The sequence below is a fragment of the Rhinolophus sinicus genome, linkage group LG06 (genome assembly GCF_036562045.2).
Source record: "Rhinolophus sinicus isolate RSC01 linkage group LG06, ASM3656204v1, whole genome shotgun sequence".
In the NCBI taxonomy this organism is placed as follows: Eukaryota; Metazoa; Chordata; class Mammalia; order Chiroptera; family Rhinolophidae; genus Rhinolophus; species Rhinolophus sinicus.
The window spans coordinates 76,464,012-76,485,321 of record NC_133756.1 but is presented as its reverse complement, the minus strand read 5'-3'; the positions used below and the strand labels follow the sequence as shown (position 1 = coordinate 76,485,321).

General features: G+C 40.9%; 1 protein-coding gene across 5 annotated transcripts in view; it reads right to left on the bottom strand.

The window, feature by feature from the left end:
• Positions 1-21,310, bottom strand: part of GMDS (GDP-mannose 4,6-dehydratase) — a 649,100-nt gene that overhangs the window by 516,360 nt on the left and 111,430 nt on the right. For all 5 annotated transcript variants that reach the window (XM_019752387.2, XM_074335315.1, XM_074335318.1 and 2 more), the window contains 2 exons: positions 11,964-12,051; positions 9,803-9,912 (listed from right to left, as the gene is read on the bottom strand). In XM_019752387.2, the coding sequence (XP_019607946.1) occupies positions 9,803-9,912; positions 11,964-12,051 (198 nt within the window). The remainder of the gene's footprint in view (positions 1-9,802; positions 9,913-11,963; positions 12,052-21,310) is intronic.

The following is a 21,310-nucleotide window of genomic DNA, read 5'->3' as shown; positions in this document are numbered from 1 at the left end:
GTATTAAACAAGTTACTTAAGTCTACATTTTAATTTATGCAAGTTACATATTTTTATCTAATTGGGAATCCAAAAAAACACTTTTCCATTCATCAGTAAAAGTCTAAGGCAAAAAAGTTTCACTCACAGTGCCTTCACTGACTTACTCTTTAGATTTGTTTACTATTTGTGTTTAAATACATCTAGAAGTTGACGTTAAGATAAACGTGTACATTTAGCTATTTGCATTAATTTTAGCTTAATTGTTGCAAAGCTAAAATTATACTTTCGATTTTATTTAGTAAACAAGTCACTATTGTAAGTGGATTAAAAGTACAAAACCCAACAAACATACCTTTGTGTGGTCCACTAATTATAAGCAAAATTCCAAACATTATTAGCTGTTATCAAAATTACAATACCACCTAGATCTAATAAAACAGAACAATCTGTTTGAACAGGGAGAGGAGAACTTTCATAGAGTGTTCTCTCTCATATAAATTCTTAATGGACTATAAAGAACTTTTTAAGTGGTTTTAGATTTGAATTCAATTGCTCAAATATATAACAGACTTCCAAGAAGAATTTGAGCCAGATGACACATGGGACCCACCAGCAGCGTACAGTCCCGCTTCACCCTCAGGAATATAAGATAAAAAATGCTGAAACTTCTACTAAGAGCCATAGGAACTGATGAGCCATACTTACATTAGTGCAGTTTATGCACTACAAGAGCAAACATCAAATTATGAAAAGGTTTTGTACTGCAATTTAGCCTAACAAACTAGTTATCAAATTTATTAAATATCATGGAGACTGCCCACACAGGTGACAGACAACAAGATCGATGAAAAAGAAATGGACATTTGGAGACCAAAAACAAGGAAAAACACACTTTATTTAAGTGTGGAGGTTTCTATCACCCAAGATGTCTATCTGAGGAGAGTAAAAACATCCAGTGTTTGCTCCATCCACCTTATTCACTTCATATATAAGGGAGCTAATTTTTAAGAAACAGACATTATTATAGTGTGCATGGATATGAGGTCTAAATGCAAACACACCTTATAAATATTCAGGTTCTCAAAGTTATGCTCACTGCTCTTTACAAAGTAAAGCCTTCTGCCCATAGGTACCTTCATAATTTCAACATTAATAAATTGCTATCAAATTAGAGTGATTTTTATGTTGCTCTGAGCACAAATAAGAATTACATGTAAAAATATAAGATTTAATTTTAAAATACCTCATAAAATACATAAGACTGTATCAATTTATATATCTACTAAGCAAAATAAGTTATCTTCATAGATCCAACGTGGAGTTATAATTTATACACACACACACACACACACACACACACGGACAAAAATATATTTGCAGTATTGTAACAGAAATATTGATTTTTAAATCTTAGAAAACAGATTAACTGACAGTATAGTCAAATAACTGACTTGACGATTTCTTTTAAAAAAGTAAGCATGTAAATAGAAACAAATTGTTCATTCTGGGTATTCAGCCACTGAGTCTTCTGATTACCTAAGTAGCATGTATTATTCACCTCCCAGAGCTTTTAGGGAAACTTACTTACACACCAGGAGAGTATAGGCACTCAGTATAAACAGGTTATATTGACTTGAACTGACCTATCTTAACCAAAAAGATGGTGATTATTCCTGATGAGTTAGTAACTGGGGATTTCTATCTTCCCCATATACGAATTTTATTTTAGTATCACTGACGTGCTAACATCACACCTTGCATTGTTATATTTGGTGATCTTCCTAGCTATGCAAACACTACTCATATGGTATTAATTATAACCAGTTCCCTTCAGCAAAGAGAAAACAATATTTTTAACTGAAACCTATTGCATCGAAACTTAATTTCAGCGTAATAAGAGGTGGGAATGACAAGAAAGGTAAAGCTCACACAGCAGTCTTGTGTTATGGTCCCCTCATATTTCAGTAACACCCCCCCGCCCATCCGGCCTTCTCAGATTAGTAGTATGACAAGAAAACAGCGCGGGTTAGATCTGGGTCCCAGCCTAGACTGCAGGCTCTGCCCCTCAGCAAGCGGAAGTTGCAAGCAGCATTCGGCAGTGAGAGCCCGAGCCAGCTCATCGCCAAGGTCTTTCGCCTCAGAATTCTAGGGCCCATTTGATAAAAACAACGGCTCCAAAACATCGTTTGGCCCTTTATAATATGTCATGCCAAATTAAAGCTTCAGTGGCAGAAACTGCAGGCATTTGAATAGGACAACAGTCCTGCACATGACTTCCAACAGCAGCTGTGGCAAAGGGCTGGCCTCCGCAATAGCGAGTGGATGGCCGCGGACTCACTGCGTCACCAGAGCCCACTCGTTGTTTCTCAGAACAGCCCCTCAGGGTGGCCTACATTATGAGCTGAAAGCACACCGGGCCTGGGGGGAGGGGGGGAGGACTGAGCAGCAAGCTGCCATTTCGCACTTCCTGTCCCACCGCCCCCAGCTCCTGCTATATTTATCTGCTGGACTGCTCTCTCCAGAAGGAAGGACAGACGTACGGACAGACGTACGGACGTGCAGCCACTCCCAGGGGTACTGCTGTAAATGGGATGATCAGGAATGCTCTGCTGAGAAGCTGACATTTAAGTAAAGGGGACGGGGGAAGGAGTGGGGGGAGGGGGTTAAGAGAATTAGGCAGGTGGCTATGGAGGAAAGAGTATTACTTACAGGCAAAAGCAAGTGCAAAGGTCCATAGGCTCCACAAAATAAGGTAGGTGCTCATTTTAGAGATGAAAAGGAATCGTAGTAAAGCTGAGCACCCTGCCAAAGTCACACAGGTAGCATGTGACATGGCCAGGATCTGAAGCCAGGGGAACAGGAAGCCCAGGTTCTGGAGTGGGCCTGGGTCTGAAATTGTGTCCTGGGAATTCTGATGTATACCCCTGATGTGAGAACTCGTGCCTGTAAGACAGTGTGCCTTCTGCCCTGTGACAGTCGTCTATTTGCATACTCATCACGATGGTCTGCATCTGGGAGCCTCCTGTGCATGCTGCTGGCACAGGACCTGGTAAAAGGCAACGGGCAGAGCGCACAGGTAGATAGCTGCAGTCACACAACCTGATGGAATTGCGTGGGACGTGGGGCCAGCCCCTCAGTCACATTTAAGGATGTTCTGACAGTTCTCTCTCTAACAGCCCCTGCCTAGCCCTCATGTTCCTGCTCTCCTGGCACCTCCCTGTAGGGCTCCCCAGGACCCAACATAAATAAGAGAATGAGCAAGGACACAGAAGCAGTCCTCTCTGCTGTTTGCTCTGGGTTTTAACAGGCCACCCCCTACCCTTGCTATAATTACCAGGAAGGGGCCACATTGTAGCAATTTTGTTTTGTTCTCTAAGTGGGTTATTCAGGCACTAACCAGATGTCCAACCCAGGCACCTGCCCGTCCCACCATAACACAATTCTCCCAGTGCAAGCAGTCACCACCACCCCTCCGCGCCCTCTCCCCCCGCCCCCTTCAATTAGAGCAGCCACAAGAGGTTTAGGCTTCCTGGAGATAAATATGGGGGTTAGCTCTCCAGCTATAAATTTCAACTCTCAGGGCCAGCCAGGAAAAAGCCACTCGAGATGACAATTATTTAACTCGGGTGATGAAATTGCTCAGTCCCCTCTTTAATTCTCATGCATGTTTTAATTCCCAGCTTCAGTCCGTGGACTGGCTTTTCTGTCTCATCTCTCCCTGATTCTCACTTGGTGTCTGCCTACTTGGCTCACAAGTGGCTCTGCTCTTTGCCTAGGTTTCTGGGCTGGAAGTACCACTATGAGGACCATTTACACTTGGCTCCTTTGTGCTTCATGTTCAGAATCTGCTAACTGGTCCCACACAACTAGAATAGGAAATCCTGCTCCCACTCACTCGGCCATGCCCCCGTTGACCTCCCAGGCACTTAGGCCTTCTACCTGTCATGAAACAAATTTAAATAGTTTATAGAGAATTGAAAAGAAAATAATAAAAGATAATTAAAGAGTTAGAAAATGAATGAAAAGTATGGACTTATTCGATTTGAATAAGAGAAAGTTAAAGAAAAACTTAATCAAGGTCTTCAACACTGAGAAAGAATTTGAAAAGCCTTCTCAAAACTAAAAAGTGAAGAGTAAATGACCTCTTCTGCCTGTACTAAAGACACGAGGGAGGAAATAAGCTTAAGAAAAAATTTAGATATGTAGGGTAAAAAAGTACTTAAGGTAAAGGCTATCTTACAATAGAATTATTACTAGCCGAGATAATCATTTTCTTGAATGGTCTTTAAAATAAACTGTAGAAACAAAGATGTGAGTCCCAGTCCTGGATTGGCCAGGAACCAGATGTGTGATTGTCAGCAGGTAACTTCATTTATAAAATAAAAATCTTATTATAATATTTCCAAAGTTCCTTTTAACTCTAACATTCGATGACTGCATAATTTTCATTCTCTGAAAAAAATAAAGGCAATTCTACTGACATTGTGAGACAAAGGGAGTAATACTGAACTAGATTTACTGTAGAAAGATCTCATCCAACACTATGACTTCAAAAGTGATGTAAGATTATCAAAGAAGTTGTGAAGAATGGTGGAAAAATCCAAAATCATGACAGGAATGAATATTGAACAAACATGAAATTTAAGACAGAAATTACTAAATAACTATTACTTACACAGAAAAATATAAAATAAACAGGCTCCTAAAACAATTCCCCATCAAAATGGGCAACACTATACATTGGATAGTTTGCTCCTACTTAGATGATGTCGTCATGCGAGGTTTAACTACTTTTAATAACTAGTACATTTCAGTCATCTCTCACTTTCTCCCACATAAGAGCAAATCAGCCTTTCAATGACCTATACTTCGTGAGTCATAATTTTTCTGTTTATGATTCAGAAAAATGTCTTCAGTCAGTATTTCCCAGACTGCTGTGGGTTTATTCCAAGAACCAATTTCATCTTCACTGGTTTCCTACAGGAAACCAGACCAACTTCCTATTATTTTATTTTCCTTACTTTTAGCATACCATAGCCCACATCAAATTAACTAGAAGTGAGAGTGATAGAAGACCTTATTCTGTGCAAAGAGAAGCCAACACAAACAGTTCCCAGTGTAGAAGTCATGGATTCAAAATTAAATACAAAATGTGCTAATATTAGAACCTTCTTTCAAAAGAGCTCCAAACCAAATAATAAGAAATGTATTTTAATTAACATAATTGCAGGCATTCCACTGTCTGAAAGACCTTTTGTTTAAAAACTATTGTCTATGAATCAATAAATCCCACAAACCTGATTAAAACAGAGAAATTAATTATAAGAAACAAAATACTCACATGTATTTTCCATCTTACCCGCTAACAGGCTGCCAGGAGACGAGGCAGACAACTGAAGCCCAACGCAGAGAGGCTGGGAATTGTAAGGGACCGAGCAGCGTCCCCCGAGCACCCTGGCAGTCTGTCATCACCAGCTGCCATCATGCCAGTCCCTGCCCCACATCCACTCTTTCCATGACTAAGAATCAATCTGACATTAGATCACAGTAGAAATATGGCATGGAACACGGGCTTTTAAGGGGCGTTCCAACAGTGGCTGGTACTCACACGAGGTGGGACAATTAAGTTCGCAAACTCATCCTAGAAAAAGTGCTACACACCTCATTGCTGAATATCACTATCATCACCTTCGAAGTACTCCCCTTGCGAAGCTATGAACCAACACCAGCACCTAGTCCACCCTTCAAAGCAATTTTGGAACTCTTTTTCTGGAATGGCCATCAGAGCTGTTGTCATATTACCTTTGATGTGTTCTAAATGTCATCAAAATGTCTTCCTTTCAATATTTCCTTTATCTTCAGGTAAAGAAAGAAGTCCCTGGGGGCCAGATCAGGTGAGTAGGGAGGGTGTTTCAATACAGTTATTTATTTACTGGCTAAAAACTCCCTCACAGACAGTGCCGTGTGAGCTGGTGCTTTGTCGTGATGCAAGAGCCATGAATTGTTGGCAAAAAGTTCAGGTCATTTTCGTCTAACTTTTTCATGCAGCCTTTTCAGCACTTCCAAATAGTAAACTTGGTTAACTGTTGGTCCAGTTAATACAAATTCATAATGAATATTCCCTCTGATATCAAAAAAAAGTTAGCAACATCATTGCAACAAGTTGGTGAACTTAATTGTCAGACCTCGTACTACTCCCCTAAAATATTAGGAGTGCCCAAGAAGTATTCATTCTCATGGACTGCTCAGGAAAGGCTTCCCAAATGTGAAGAATTTTGGTATAAACATATATTGGATTCTCCTTAGACTCTTTCTGTTGTCATCATTCTTGATTGTAGGTATAGTTTTAGACTTCAAAAGCTCACACAGTCATTAAACTGGCAAGGAACAGGATTATTCTCTACCAAATTCAAAAGCTGATACATTAAAGGAAGAAGACCTAAGAAAAATGCATTTAAGGTGCACATTCTATTTGGATAAAGCAAAAAGCCCAAAACATGAGAGCAGTGAAGCGCCCAGACCAGGAGCAGCATTACTGCACAGGTCCTAGGAACGCAAGTTCTTGGCCCCTCTAGCCTAACGGATCAGACATTCTGGAAAAGGACCCAGTAACCTGCGGCTGATGCTGAAGTGAGTTCTATCATATTCTCTCTCTTCCTTACACCATGAATTTCTAGAAAAGAATCCACTCAATTTGCATTCACCCCATAATCCCTGAACTTCTAACCCCTCTGCACTCTGGCTACCTTCTCTATCATATTGCTAAAATCCTCTTTGTAAAAGTCACAAATCCTCTGTACACTTCCTGCCAAGGCCAGTGGCCTTGCCCGGTCCTCATTCCCCGGGACTTGCCTGACTTATCTAGCACTGCTGACATCTTCTCCTGCTTGAAATGGCCTGCTTAGTTTTTTCTTTACTTCTGTGACCCAATGCCACCCTCCTGCCTCTCCATGTCTACTCCCCGTCGCCAGTGAGGACTCTTGCTCCCTCCACACTATAAGCACATGCATGCCCCCAGGCTTCAGGCTTCAGGCTTCCCTCCTCTTTTTCCATCTGCTGCCTTAGCATCTCAAAAACTCCCAGGATGAACTTACATCTTTGTACCCCAAATCTCTCTCAGACCTCACAGCATACTTCAACTGCCTCATGACCTGCTTCATGGGAATGCCCTTTAAGTACTAGCAGTGGAATGTATCCAAGAGGGAACTGCTCATTTCCTCCACACAAGTCCAACAGCGCCTCCACATGCCCGATTCCAGTAGAGGTACCCTCAGTTGCCTGGCCCCCTGGACACTGGAACACCGTTCCCCCTCCCCCCTGACCCCCATATCTTGTCAGCAGAGGGATCGCCCTACCAGGCTTCCTGTTTCATCCCCATCATTTCCACTTCTAATGCCACCATTTTCATCCGACAGCTTCCTATCTCTTCTGAAGCACTACTTCGACTCTTACCTGTAAACTTCAGCTCTGAATCTATTTGCCCCTGTTCAAAGACATGCTGAGGCTGCCCCGAGGTAGCCCTGATTCCTCACGTCACAGTTCTTCTCCAAACGTTTTCTCAGGTAATCCAGAATGCTCATGTTGCCAACATGTCCCAAATTTTCTAACTTGTGACTTATATCATTACCTCCCTTTTGTCTACCACGTCCTACAAACTGTGTTTATAAACTTCCCCCCTAAACTGCCTCCGCGACACCATGCACAATCCCCTCAAACTCAAGTTCTCTCTCACCCTTCTCTGAAGACTCAAAGGTATTCACGTCAGCCTGTCACCTGCCACAAATCACCACTATGAAAGTTGAAACCCCCCACAGCAAAAGTGGGTTTTAATATCTTTATACATCTAGAGTAGTTGAGTGTCTTCCACTCTACCATACATGCAAATATTTGTTCAAAGGGCTAAATGATCTTACAAGCCAAAATTCATGTTCAACTAAGTACCATTTCTGCCAATTAACCAGCCTTTAAGAGAAGCAGGCAAAACACAATAAAAAAGGTAACTTCACATATATAGCAACTTAGAAGGAATCAACTCAATGCCCCATGCTTTCTACACTGAGAGTACACCTACCCTAGAATGATAACCAGATACTAGTAGGCTCACTTCAAATAAGGAAAGTATGTCAGATGTTTTGAACTACAAAAACGTTTTAGAAAAAGGAAAAGACAGGCTCATTTACTACCAAAATGGTAGGGGGAAGGCCTTCTAGAAATAAATCTTATAAAATTTTCTGCATCACACACCAGGCCAGTTTGTAGCTTCCCAGAGGTGATAAACTCACTACAATCACAGAGGAAACTTCTTAATCTGAAGGAAATTAAATAACAGAGCATTCATCCAAAACATTCTATTTTATCTGGAAGATAGTCTCATGGTTGGTCAGGAGGCCAAGAAGCAGCCAGATAAGTTATAATGTGGCAGATGGACTGGTTGCTCCAGTTAGGGATAAATGAAGTCTTCATTCCAGGAGTGATAAAGTCACTGCTTCTCCATAGGAAAGTGGGTGATAATCTCTCAAGGCGTAGTGCACATAAGACAGCCTTTCAAAATGAGAAAACACGTTTACAAAAACAGCTCTGCTCTGCTCTGTCCGCAATACCTTTCACAGCTCAAAGCTTAAACTTAGAAACAAAACAACCATCAGAGATTAAGAAAGGTGTTAATTTCTTTTTAAATAACACAGAAATTAAGAAGTATTTTTATTGATGGACACACAGCCATCCTTCAAGGTTAACATTTTAGAGAAAAATTATGAGGATTTACCTCAATTTTTACATTTGACATCAATTACAAAACTGTGCTTACCACTTTTTTCTGTATGTTCTACACCTGGTTTCCTTTGAGCTACTTTACAATTTCTCCCTTAAACTAACAGAGATATAAAACAGGCATACAGCTTCCACTCAGCCCAAAGTTGGGATATGGAGAAATAGCCAATCACCTTAAAGACTTTCTGATATAAGATTGCTAAATTCAGTCATCAAACAGCAAAAAAATGCTGATAGATTTTTTCTGGACTGTTTTAACATAGAGTTAATTTGCTTTTATTTCGAAGCTCCACTAACTATACTGGTTAAAAAGTGTCTAACTAGATCTCATATCATACCTGGCTTCAGATTTCACGCACTCAAGAGAGCACTAGGATAAGCAAAAACTTGAATTAAGCAAACTGCTAGAACCCTCTGGAGGGGCTTCGCAGGTTTAATGCAGTTTGTTCCAGAACAAAAAACTAAAGAGAGATATATAGACAACCAGAGAATCTGAACACGGGGAAAGAAATCAATATTGGCTGTATCACACTGAGGAGAGAAGAGGCTAAAAAGTTTTTCTTCCAATGATTTTTACCACTTATAATATAAAGTTAATTCCATTAATTTTAACATATTATTGGGACTCAAAAATACTATTTTCTCAGCCAGTAATATAACCACTACCAAAAATTAATATTAAAATAGGAGTTTTATTGAGTTACATTTTGCAATATTTTAACAAACCACTTCATTTACAATGTGACTTGAAATTAAAGAAAATATATCTAAGCAGGGTTCATAACTACAAAATCAACCGAAAATAAATGAATGCTGCCATTTTAATGCTAGCAGTAAGATTTTATTATATTGCTCAATAACAGAGAATGTACTTTTAAAACTGTACTAGTATTTTTACTAGGATTCATTAATATTCAAACTAGTATTGATGATTAAACTTGAGGACTAGGACTTGTGGTTGTAGTACTGTATTCAGAAGCAACAGACAAAAGATAAAGTACAGAGTAAGTCAGGAACAGCCAGAGAAACCACAATAACGGAAATGGCTTACTTTGACATGGCTCTGGGCTCCGAGGTTGTAGATCTCTGTAGGCTTGACTTCGTTAATTATCTTCACAAGGCAGGTACTGTCGGTGAGGTCACCATAATGCAACTTCATGTCTTTAGGGTTCAAAACATAGCATTAAATAGAAGAAAACAACATACGCCCCGTTTTGTAAAGTATCAACATTGAAATGCATATTCCAAAAGTCTGAAAAACAGACTGGTTCTAGGGCAGCAGAGTCTTTAAAAACCTAAATAGTAGAAAGATATTCACATTTGTTGCGTATGTCTCTACAGGATTTGTAAAAACTCAGATGAAGTTCAAAAACAAAATCATATGTTATATGAGGTATGACAATTAAGTTTGTGAACTCATCCTAGAAAAAGTGCTCCATACCTCATTGCTGAATATCACTATGGTCACCTTCGAAGTACTCCCCTTGGGGAGCTATGCACCGAGGCCAGTGCCTAGTTTACCCTTCAAAGCAATTTTGGAACTTTTTTTCTGGAATGACCATCAGAGCTGTCGTCGTATTATCCCTGATGCCCTGAATGTCATCAAAATGTCTCCCTTCCTATATTTCCTTTATCTTCGGGTAAAGAAAGAAGGCATTGGGGGAAAGATCGGTGAGTCAGTGCCATGTGAGCTGGTGCACTGTCACGATGCAAGGGCCATGAATCGTTGGAGAAAAGTTCAGGTCATTTAAGTTTTTCACACAGCCTTTTCAGCACTTCCAAATAGTAAACTTGCTTAACTGTCCAGTTGATACAAATTCATAATGAATAATTCCTCTGATATCAAAAAAGGTTAGCAACATTGTTGCAGCAAGTTACGGATTTAATTGTCACACCTCATATAATTAAGATATCTTACGGCTCACAGGTGCTTATGTGCTACATAAGAGTGAGACTCAGAAAAAGAAACTCTCTCAGCAGTGTGTATACTCTAAAGAACTCCAACACAATGACAAAGGTGCAGGCCACGATGTTCAGAGACTTTCATGCAGCACTTGTGAAGTGCTTCCTAAACATCGTCCTTAAGCCACCCACGAGCTGCCTGCAGTAGTGACATAACTGACTGAGGGACCACTAGCCTAGTGTAACCCAAAACCTAAGCAGACCCTCACACTGATTTCATTGGGAGAAGGATCTGACATACATATGGGCGATTTGCTAATGTGGTCTTTTCATTATTTTTACACAATCTTGATCTCTGTGTAGCTCCAACAGCCATACCAGTATGTACTTTGCACAAAAATGATAATAATTTTCAAGGAGGATTAATGAATAACCTAAATATTAAGGTGAAAAGCCGTTACTGGGGACAACTAGGTCATCTTCCTGATGATGTCACTATCTGTACAAGTGACCCAAACCTTCAACTATTCCAGGCTCTGAGGTGAATACAAAATCACTGATTGTTTACAAGCTGACTAGATCATCCCTGCTAACTGGAAAAACTGGACAAGTAAAGCAGGCCAAACTTGAAGTTAAAAAACCCTGTGCCCTAGTCCCAGCTCTGTCTTTTACATGGTCTGTGGCACTAAAAAAGTCACAACCTCTCTCTGCCTCCATTTCCTCATCTATAAAATGGTCTCATTCACAACTTCGGGAGCTGCTGGAAAGATCAAATGAGAAAACACTGACTGTGCTGTGTAAACTGTACAGCTACAGGCAGGCAATTTTATTAACAAAAATAACAAACACCTCCAAATATTGACAGTGATCTCTAAAACAATTAAATACAGTTTTTATTGCCATTTGTTTTTGGACCTGTCTTTAGAAATTATTTTTAAAAATAAATAAATGTACAAAGATTGCTTAACCTAATTAAATTAGACCAAACGTAGAAAGCAAGGGTGCTCTGTGAATAAGGAGCTGATCTTAGTACTTGAGAGGACAAGGACGCCTGGAAATAGGTGATCAAAGGCATGTCTACTCTCGGTCTCTAGAGTGGCATCACCTGACTGATATCCTAGTAACAGTCTAACCAAGATGGCACTATGACCCAGGGGCAGCAAGCCATGATGCATGTGGATAGCATTCAGTGCAGGTAATTCATGAGTAAATAACTGCAACTTGATGGGCTCTGAGAAAAACGACATTTGAAAGTACCTTATAATATAGGAAGCTATAGAAAGAGAGTTCAGAAAAAGAAAATTACTTACTTCCTTCAATATGAGCCTGTGGGTTCTTATACAGATGTTCAATTCGACCTGTATTGAATGAACTGGACCGCCGTACAATTCCATGAACCTGTATTTTTACAGTGTGGAAAGATAAGAACAAATTATAAATCTTCAATGAGGATTAATAAGCAACTCAGAAGTTATTCTGCTAATGTTTAGCTTTGTGAAAAAATATGTGACAATTATTTATAAAAATTATTTTTCAATTAGAAGTAGTTCCACTGCTTACATTCTCCCCAACCACTGCCCTCCAGTCACCAGCACCCAACCTACATCTTTCACCAGTGTTTTTACTGCCAATCTCAACAAAAGTAATTAGATAATTATGTGACTTCACAGCAAATACTAGTCATAGATACTCAAATATCTCTTTTTCCAAACACTTGCAGCCCTACTGCTGACAAAAAATTCTCTTACAGTTGAAACTGAAGACAGACCGCATGAGGTCATATCAGGAAAACAGTCTGCGGCCTCTTCAGCACAGAACCTGACGCGGAGATGCTCCGATGCCCACACCTTTCCAGGGTCCTCAGAACTTTGTGTCCTGCACCTGCTCTCTCTATATATATTCGGGTCACAAATAGAATCAGAGAGCAGTTGCTGTGATACAGCTGTGTGGCAAAGTAAGAACGCTAAATAGCACAGGTTGGGGACAAGGTTTATGTACTAGTAGATTGAAGACATGAAGAAAACTCAAATGAAGAGGGCATTTCTAAACAAAAATTTTTATCTTTGACTTAACCATAATAAGCGTAGGGGGAAAAAAGTCATTGGAACAAGAAAGCATACCTGTCTAATAATGAAGAAAAGACCGCTTGTGTCTTATACACAAGAGAAATTGTTCCAGACCTGGTATCACTTCCTTCTTGTGTCAAGATTGCTCCCTTTGTTTTGCCAGTACTAATACCAGCTTGTGTCACCAGCTGCCCAAGTTCCAGTTCAACTGGTGGCAGATTTAATCTTTCATTTATTTTAGAACTGTTCCTTCTAAAGTTGGATAGTCTCATTTGCAGCTGAATACACTCCTATATTTTAATTCAATCATTTTCTATTTCAAACCAAAGTTAATCCTTGGCATTACTCAAATATTCCAAATGCAAGGAGAAATTATAAGCACATAAGACTTTCTTTCAAAAGAAAGAAATGCCATCATCATTTTATATGACATACATGAGAAACTGACGTCTGCAAAAAGGATACAACACACCCACAACTAATAATTCTGTTAGTTGCTTTCGCCAAAGAGAAAAGCACTCATCCACTCTATTTTTCAAAAGAACTAAACCCAAGAAAACTTGGTAAACATGAAAGTATTTTAAGAAGGGAACATCACAACCTTGGTTGACATTTTAGGAGGTAAACAGTAAAATCTTGGAAACATTAATTTGAGAAATGGGTGTACATACCCATTTCTTAATTTAGAAGTGAAGAAAATGGCATATTAAGCTTAGAATTTATGCTATTTGATGGTCTCCAATTTTTCAAGTTGTTACTTAATTGTAAAGTTAAACTGGTCTGCAAACTTAAATTTTTTTAAATAAAAACAAGTTCACGTATACACTTATACATAGCAAAGCTGGTGTTTACCACCAAAGTTATTTCTGAAATACAGATTGCTCGGGTGCAAGTAGAGCTTTATTTCTACTTGCTTTATTTATTTGGATAGATAGGAATTCATATGCTCTAAAAACAGATAATTTAACTTTGACAATGAAAACATAATAAAAATATGAAATTGGCAGTAAAAACACTGGTGAAACATGGAGGTTGCATGCTGGCGGCCTATTTTTTCTCTTGATTGTTGAAATTCTGGTAAGTCACATATTCCAGCAACCCAAAACAAAGAGAAATGCCATATACATACACATTGCATATAAACATATGTCTTATAAAAAAGTTAAATGATATTGATTAATTCAGTATAAAATCAGACAACTATACAAAGTCACAGTAAATAAATAACACAGGACTTCATTGTCACACTCATGACAATAAAGCATTAAGCACTAGTTTTGGGGTTTTTTTAATACCAGAAGAAAGTGTTTTAATTTCTCCTCAATCCCAACTTGTGGTATATGTATACAGGGAAAGACCTGCCAAACACTTAATCCGTGACACCAAGTATTGTTCTAAGAACTAATGAAAGCTAAGTCTGTCGGCTTTGAGACAGGTGAAATACAAACTTTAAGACAAGCCAAAATGTGTGCAAACTGGATGATCTAGTTAAGAATTTGAGATTAGCGGCTTTCCCTGTACAGAAGGGATGTATGTAGGGTTTTTTGTTTGTTTTTATAAGGATTTTGGGGGGAAAAGGAATGAAGTGTTAGAAACCAAAGTGAAAAGATAAATGAGCTGAATGTGAGTAGTCTATATAAACTAAAACACAATCATTATTAAATTACAGCAGTTCAAAAAATATATATAATTCTGAAAAACTGAGGCCTTAAAATAAACAGGAGTATTTTGACAAATAAATTTCATGTCCCATTTAACTAAATGATGAAAAGGAAAATTTCAAGTTCTCTCAATGTCAGAGCAAAGTTGGTTTGACTTCAAAACCTAGAGTCGGATTAGGTAATACTTACAGAAGTCCTCCTTCCATCCCTCCCATTCAAGATCTCTCCCTCCCTTCATTCATTCATGTATGTATGTATTCATCACATTCATCACATGTGTATGTGTGTATGTGAATGTGTGTGTGTGTATGTATATATTTATGTATTGTCAAGAAAACAAAAAAATTTTACCACTGGATTTTAAATTCTTCAGTGTCTAGATTTTTTTTGGAGGCGAGGATGCCTTCCAGGGATGCTTAATGCCATCCACCTTTTCAAAAATACAGATCACGTGGGTAACATCAACAGCTAACACGTACAGGGCAGAGACATGTACCAGACACTATTTTTCATGATCATTAACCACTTCACCTTCACAACGACCTTCCTATTACCAGCCGCACTGTACAGACGAGGATGCCGCCTAAGACCACACAGCTCGTAAGGGGTCGTGTGAAAGGGCGGACATGAGCCACCGTGCCAACACTTGCTATGGTTTCAAAATGATATCCATAAAAAGCTCTGCCTTTCTTTCACAAGGTTTCTGGGATGTCCAACAACCCAGGAAAAATATTTCAGTGAGTCTCACAGATCAAGAACAGAAGAGAGAACCAAGATGGCGCAGTAGGTAAAAGCTCTGCTTACCTTCTATCACAAGCACATCAAAATTACAACTAATCTACAAAACAAGCATTATCAAGAATCACCTAAAATCAAAATGAGCTGAAGCCTTTCAACTACGTATGCGCAGAAAGAGCCACTTCCAGACTGGTAGGAGGGTCAGAGACTTGGCACGGGCTGGTCGCACACCTGCGTGTGACCATTAAAGATTGGGAAGGATATCTCTGCCCAACCACCAGAGGAGAGAGAGATCCCAGCCCCACCCCAGCCCAGGGTTCCAGGGCCAGGGAGAGAAGTCCCCATAATTTCTGGTTGTGAAAACCAGCGCAGATTGTGACTGAGTGAGATTGAGTACAGCTGTACCCCCAGGCGCTCCTCTTAAAGGGACTGTGCAAAGACTTACCATGTTTCCCCGAAAATAAGACCTAGCCGTACAATCAGCTCTAATGCGTCATTTGGAGCAAAAATTAATATAAGACCTGGTCTTATTTTACTGTAATATAAGATCAGGTTTAAAATATAATATAGTATAATACAACATAATACAATACAATAAATAATATAATATAACCTGGTCTTATATTAATTTTTGCTCCAAAAGACGCATTAGAGCTGATTGTCCGGCTAGGTCTTATTTTCGGGGAAACACGGTACTCATCAATGGAATCACTTGTTCTGAGCTCGAGCTCTGGGGCAGCAACTGGAGAAGTGACAGGGACATATGGTGTGGAATTGTGTTGTCTGGCTTGGGACAGGGGCTGGAGAGACGGCTTTCTCCTGGACGGGGAAGCTGGTAGAGGCCCTTGTTTCTTTGCTGAGCCCTCACCCTTTCCCGTGTGCAGACAAGGCGGCTGCCATATCTGAGTCTCCTCAGTTAGTGTGCCACACCCTGGTGATTCCCAACTTTCAGGCACACCCAGGTCACTTCCAGTGGTTTTTTCGTACAAACCGCATGCCTTGGCTCAAGCTCCAGGCTTTCCTAGACTGTCAAAGGTTCGCAGAACTCAGAGAAGCAGCATCTGGCTTGAGCATGTCCTATACCTCTGGCTGAGCAGCCCTAAGCCTGGCACTAGAGGCAGCTGGCCTTGGCTGGCAGCTTGGCTTCTCAAGGTGCTTCCAAGCACAGCATGGGTGGCAGCTATCTGTGGATTTCTTTGTGGCTTCTGCCAGGTGGCCCAGGTGGGACACAGGCTGGAGATGAACTTGACCTACAGTGGATCCCCTCCAAGGTGGTCCTGGGGCTGGTGCCCCCAGTGGCCAGTTTCAAAAAGAGCTGGAGCATCACCCAGCTGCCTCCAAGTACTACACACCCAAGGGATGGATTGAGGAGGCACCAAAGTCCTGCTGAGGCAGATCCTACTCCATCGGATCAGCCCCTGCACAACAACTCTTCCACTGTAGTCAAGGCCAGTCCTCACAACCAGTGAGCCCGAGGGTCAGTCCTTCCCATTGATGTGCAATTATCAACCAAGGCTCAACTACGAGAGGAAGGCACACACAACCCACTCAAAGGACACACCTGGAGGGAGTAACTCAGGTGACCAGAAAGATTGTGCCACTGAACCCAACAGCACACCTACCACATACAGCCACTCTAAAACCGGAAGAAACAGCAGCCCTACCTAATGTTAATAAATAGAAACAAACACAGGGAGGCAGCCAAAATGGGAAGACAAAGAAACACATCCCAAACAAAAGAATAGAATAACGCTCCAGAAAAAGAACTAAGTGAAATGGAGATAAGCAATCTATCAGACACAGAACTCCAAACACCGTTTATAAGAATGCTTAATGATCTCAGGGTGAACTTCAACACAGAGATAAGAAGCATAAATATGGAGATGGAAACCATGAGAAAGAACCAATCAGATATAAAGGATAATAAGAGAAATGAAGAACATATTACAAGGAATCAACAGTAGATTAGATGAAGCAGAGGATCCAAGCAGCGATGTAGAAGATAAGGTAGCAGAAAACGTCCAACCAGAACAGCAAAAAGAAAAAAGAATCCAAAAAACTGAGGAGCGTTTAAGGGGCCTCTGGGACAATATCAAGCGTACCAACATTCACATTATAGGGGTACCAAAAGGAGAAGAGACAGAGCAAGGAATTGAAAACCTATTTGAAGAAATCATGACAGAAAACTTCCCCAACCTGATGAAAGAAATAGACATATAAGCCCAAGAAGTGCAGAGAGTCCCAAACAAGATAAACCCAAAGAGGCCAACACCAAGATACATTATAAGGAAAATGAGAAACCTTAAAGACAAAGAGAGAATCTTAAAAGCAGCAAGAGAAAAGCAGTTAGTTGCCTACAAGGGAGCCCCATAAAGACTGGCAGCTGATTTCTCAACAGAAGCTTTGCAGGCAAAAAGGGAGTGACAGGAAATATTCCAAGTGATGAAAAGTAATGACATACAACCAAGATTTCTCTACCAAGCAAGTCTGTCATGTAGAATTGAAGGACAGATAAGGAGCTTCCCAGACAAAAAAAAGCTGAAGGAGTTCATCACCACCGAGTAATACTGTAATAACTAGGTAAGGTGCCAGACAGGTACTAGATCTATCAGGGTGATAGATGGGAAAGGGGTTGGAGGCAGGGTGAAAAAGTTGAAGGTATTAAGAAAATACAATTGGTAGTTAATACTATGGGGACTATAACCAACAATATGGTAAAGATCATGTAAGGTGCTAGATGGGCACTGGACTTATCAGGGGGATGACTTCATAGATTGCATCCAATGCGCTAGACACCTGAAGCTGAAGTAGAATAATACCGAATGTCAACTATAACTAAATGTTTAGGTATGTATAGGCACGGGATGTGGATACAACATAGGGAAGCTAGTAGATGGTATTGTAACAGCTATATAAGATGTCAGCGGGGTAGTAGCTTGGGGGGTGTATTGCCACTTTATGAGGGGTTTAAATGTCTAACTATTGCATTGCTTTGTACACCTGAAACTAATAAAAAATAAAATTACAGAGGAATAGAAACTCCATGTTCTTACAAATAATTTCTCAGAGGTAACAGTTGGACAATCCTTATTTCCCACATCTTGTCTGTCTTCATTTCCTTAATTATAGTTCCTTTCTTGGAAGGGAAACCCACAACTTGCCTGTTTTTTATTTTCAATTCTGATACGCTGTGTTGTAGTTGTTACCAAGTCGTTTAACATAAATTTTTAATATGTTCCCTGGCTTCTCTGTACTTTGTGCAAAATGGGCACAAAAGTATGTTGTGGGCTTATCTGCTAACCATGATGCTAGGAAGGCACTTGAAATAAGAATCCAGTTTCCTAAGAAGCTTTCCTGTTGTTCATGTTCCTTTTCCCCGATGATGACAAGGCCGGGGCACAGGTCTATGGTCCGAGGCAATATAACAAGCTCGCCCTTCACTAATACTCAGTCATGAACTGGCCGAGGAGCCCTCTACAAAATCTGTGTGCCTCGGCTTGTCGGCATCAAGCACATGTCACCCTGCCACTCCTTTGTCAATAAGCGCCAGAGAGCCCACAGAGCTAGCTCCTCTGGACTGTTTTCCATGGACTGTCTCACCTAATTTGTACAACAACAATGGGAAACAGGTACGCCTAGTGTCCCCATTAATTTGAAGAAACTAGGTCTTACAGAGGCCCAGTGACTCGGCCAAGGCCACAGAACCAACAGGTGGCAGAGGAGGAACAGGACACAGGACACCCAGCACCTGACAGAGCCTAAGGGATTCCTCTCCCCGCCAGCTCAACTGCTTCACCCACCTCCCTTGCACGGAGCTGGCTGGGGCATAAATGAGAGTTAACCTTTGCACTTCAACAATATATGGAACTAAATATAAAAAGTTTTAAAGGCAGTTGGAGGAAAAATGGCGGCGTGAGGTGAGCCTCTGTAAAGGTCCCCTGGAATTTAAAAGGAATCGAACAACAAAAACTCCACAAAGGACTCCCTGCACAGCAGACAGGCAAGACGAAGAGGCCCACTACCAACTGAAATCACCTACAGGTGGGAGATTCGCGTGAGTGGGGGGAGGAGGGAAGGGAGAAGCGCGCGGAGACAGAGCCGCGCGGGCGCAGGACGCAGACCTCGCTCAGTGCGCCGAGCTCGCTGCTTCCCGGAGCTACCGCAGCTGCGAATGAGGGAAGAACTCGGACAGCTAGGGCTCCGCCAGGGCTCCACAGGGCTGAGGGGGCAGCATATACCACGGCTGAACCCAACGCTCACGGCAGAGACCTCGGAGAAAACACTGAGGGAAGAAGGCTGACAACGGTGGTTTAAGCCCACACTGCCGAGCAGAGAACGGAGCCTTAGGCACTGAGACTAGCCGCCCCCTCCCTCCCCTCCCAGAGCTCGCCCCGCCCCCACCTGCCCGGTGCTAGAAGCGAAACAGTAGCAGTGTTAGATCAAAAGAACAGAATATTTGCTGTTCTGAGAACTGTGGACCGCAGACACAGATTCACAGCCCAACTAGTTCCAGCAAAGGGGAGGGAGCTGTGGAAGCGGGACCGGCTGTGGTGGTGGTCGCTGCCATTGCTCTGGGCCACCTCTCACAACTCACCCCGCCCCTGGCCCCACCTATCTGGGCGGATCCCTGCAGGAGTAAACAGAACTGCTGAAACTTACGGGCTCTGAATCTGGAGCTGGAAGAGCTTTGGAACATCAAAAGCTCTCCGCATACCCACCGGGACACTGCGCCCTGTGACCTAGACGAACTATTAACAGAGGAGAAGCCCGTCTCCCAGGGAATCCCCCCATTGTGTGAGAATCAGGAATAGTGCAGAGAAAACATAGCACTACCATGTGGGAGAAGAAAAATAAGCTGCAGTTGGAGAAAAAATAAAACATTCTACCAACAAATACTGGAAAACAAAAGAAAGACTGCTTCCTATCAACCTGTTGCAGAAGCAACTCCTGTAGATGTCTAGGAAGAGAAATAGTAAACCAGTAATCGCCATGAATAACCAAGGCAACAAGATAGCTCAGGAAGAAAGTGAAAAATCTCCAGAAAAGGCACTTAAAGATACAGAAATATGTGACTTAAATGACAGAGAATTCAAGATTGCAGTTCTGAAAAAACTCAACGAGATACAAGAAAACACAGATAGGCAGTTAAATGAACTCAGAAACTCAATCAAAGAACAGCATGAGCATTTTATGAAAGAGATTGAAATTTTAAAAAAGAACCAAATAGAATTTCTGGAGATTAAGAACTCAATAGAAGAAATTAAGAATGAAATAACCAGCTTAGGTAGTAGAGTTGACCAGATGGAGGAAAGAATCAGTGACATCGAAGATAGAAACCTGGAAATGACACAGATGGAAGAAGAAAGAGACTTGAGACTTAAAAGAAATGAAAGAACTTACAAGAACTTTCTGACTCCATCAGAAAGAGCAATATAAGAATAATGGGCATACCAGAAGGAGAAGAAAGAGAGAAGGAACAGAGAATATATTCAAACAAATTGTCGATGAGAACTTCCCAAATTTGTGGACAGAACTGGACCCTCGAATCCAAGAAGCAAATAGAACACCTAGTTACCTCAATCCCAACAGGCCTTCTCCAAGGCACATTGTATTGAAGCTGTCTAAAATCAACGACAAAGAAAGAATCCTCAAGGCAGCCAGGGAAAAGAAGACGGTAACTTACAAAGGAAAGCCCATTAGATTATCATCAGATTTTTCAGCAGAAACTCTACAAGCCAGGAGGGAGTGGAACCAAATATTCAAACTATTGAAAGAGAGAAATCATGAGCCAAGAATAACATATCCAGCAAAGATATCCTTTAGATATGAAGAAGGAATAAAGACCTTTCCAGACATACAGAAGCTGAGGGAATTTTCTAATACATGACCTGCACTACAAGAAATACTAAAGGAGGCTATTCGACCACCATCAACAGGGACAATTTGTGGCAACCAAAACTCAAAAAGGGTGAGAGTAAAGGCCTGAACCGGAATATGGGAATGGAGAAAGTAAGCATGCTGAAGAAAATGGAATACTCTAAATATCAAACTTTCTTTTACATAAACTTAAGGGTAACCACTCAAAAAAATCCAGAACTGAAATATATACTGAAATAAAAGAAGAAACAGAGGGAAACATCATAGAATACCACCACACAGAAATAATAGACAACAACAAAAAGGCAAAGAAAC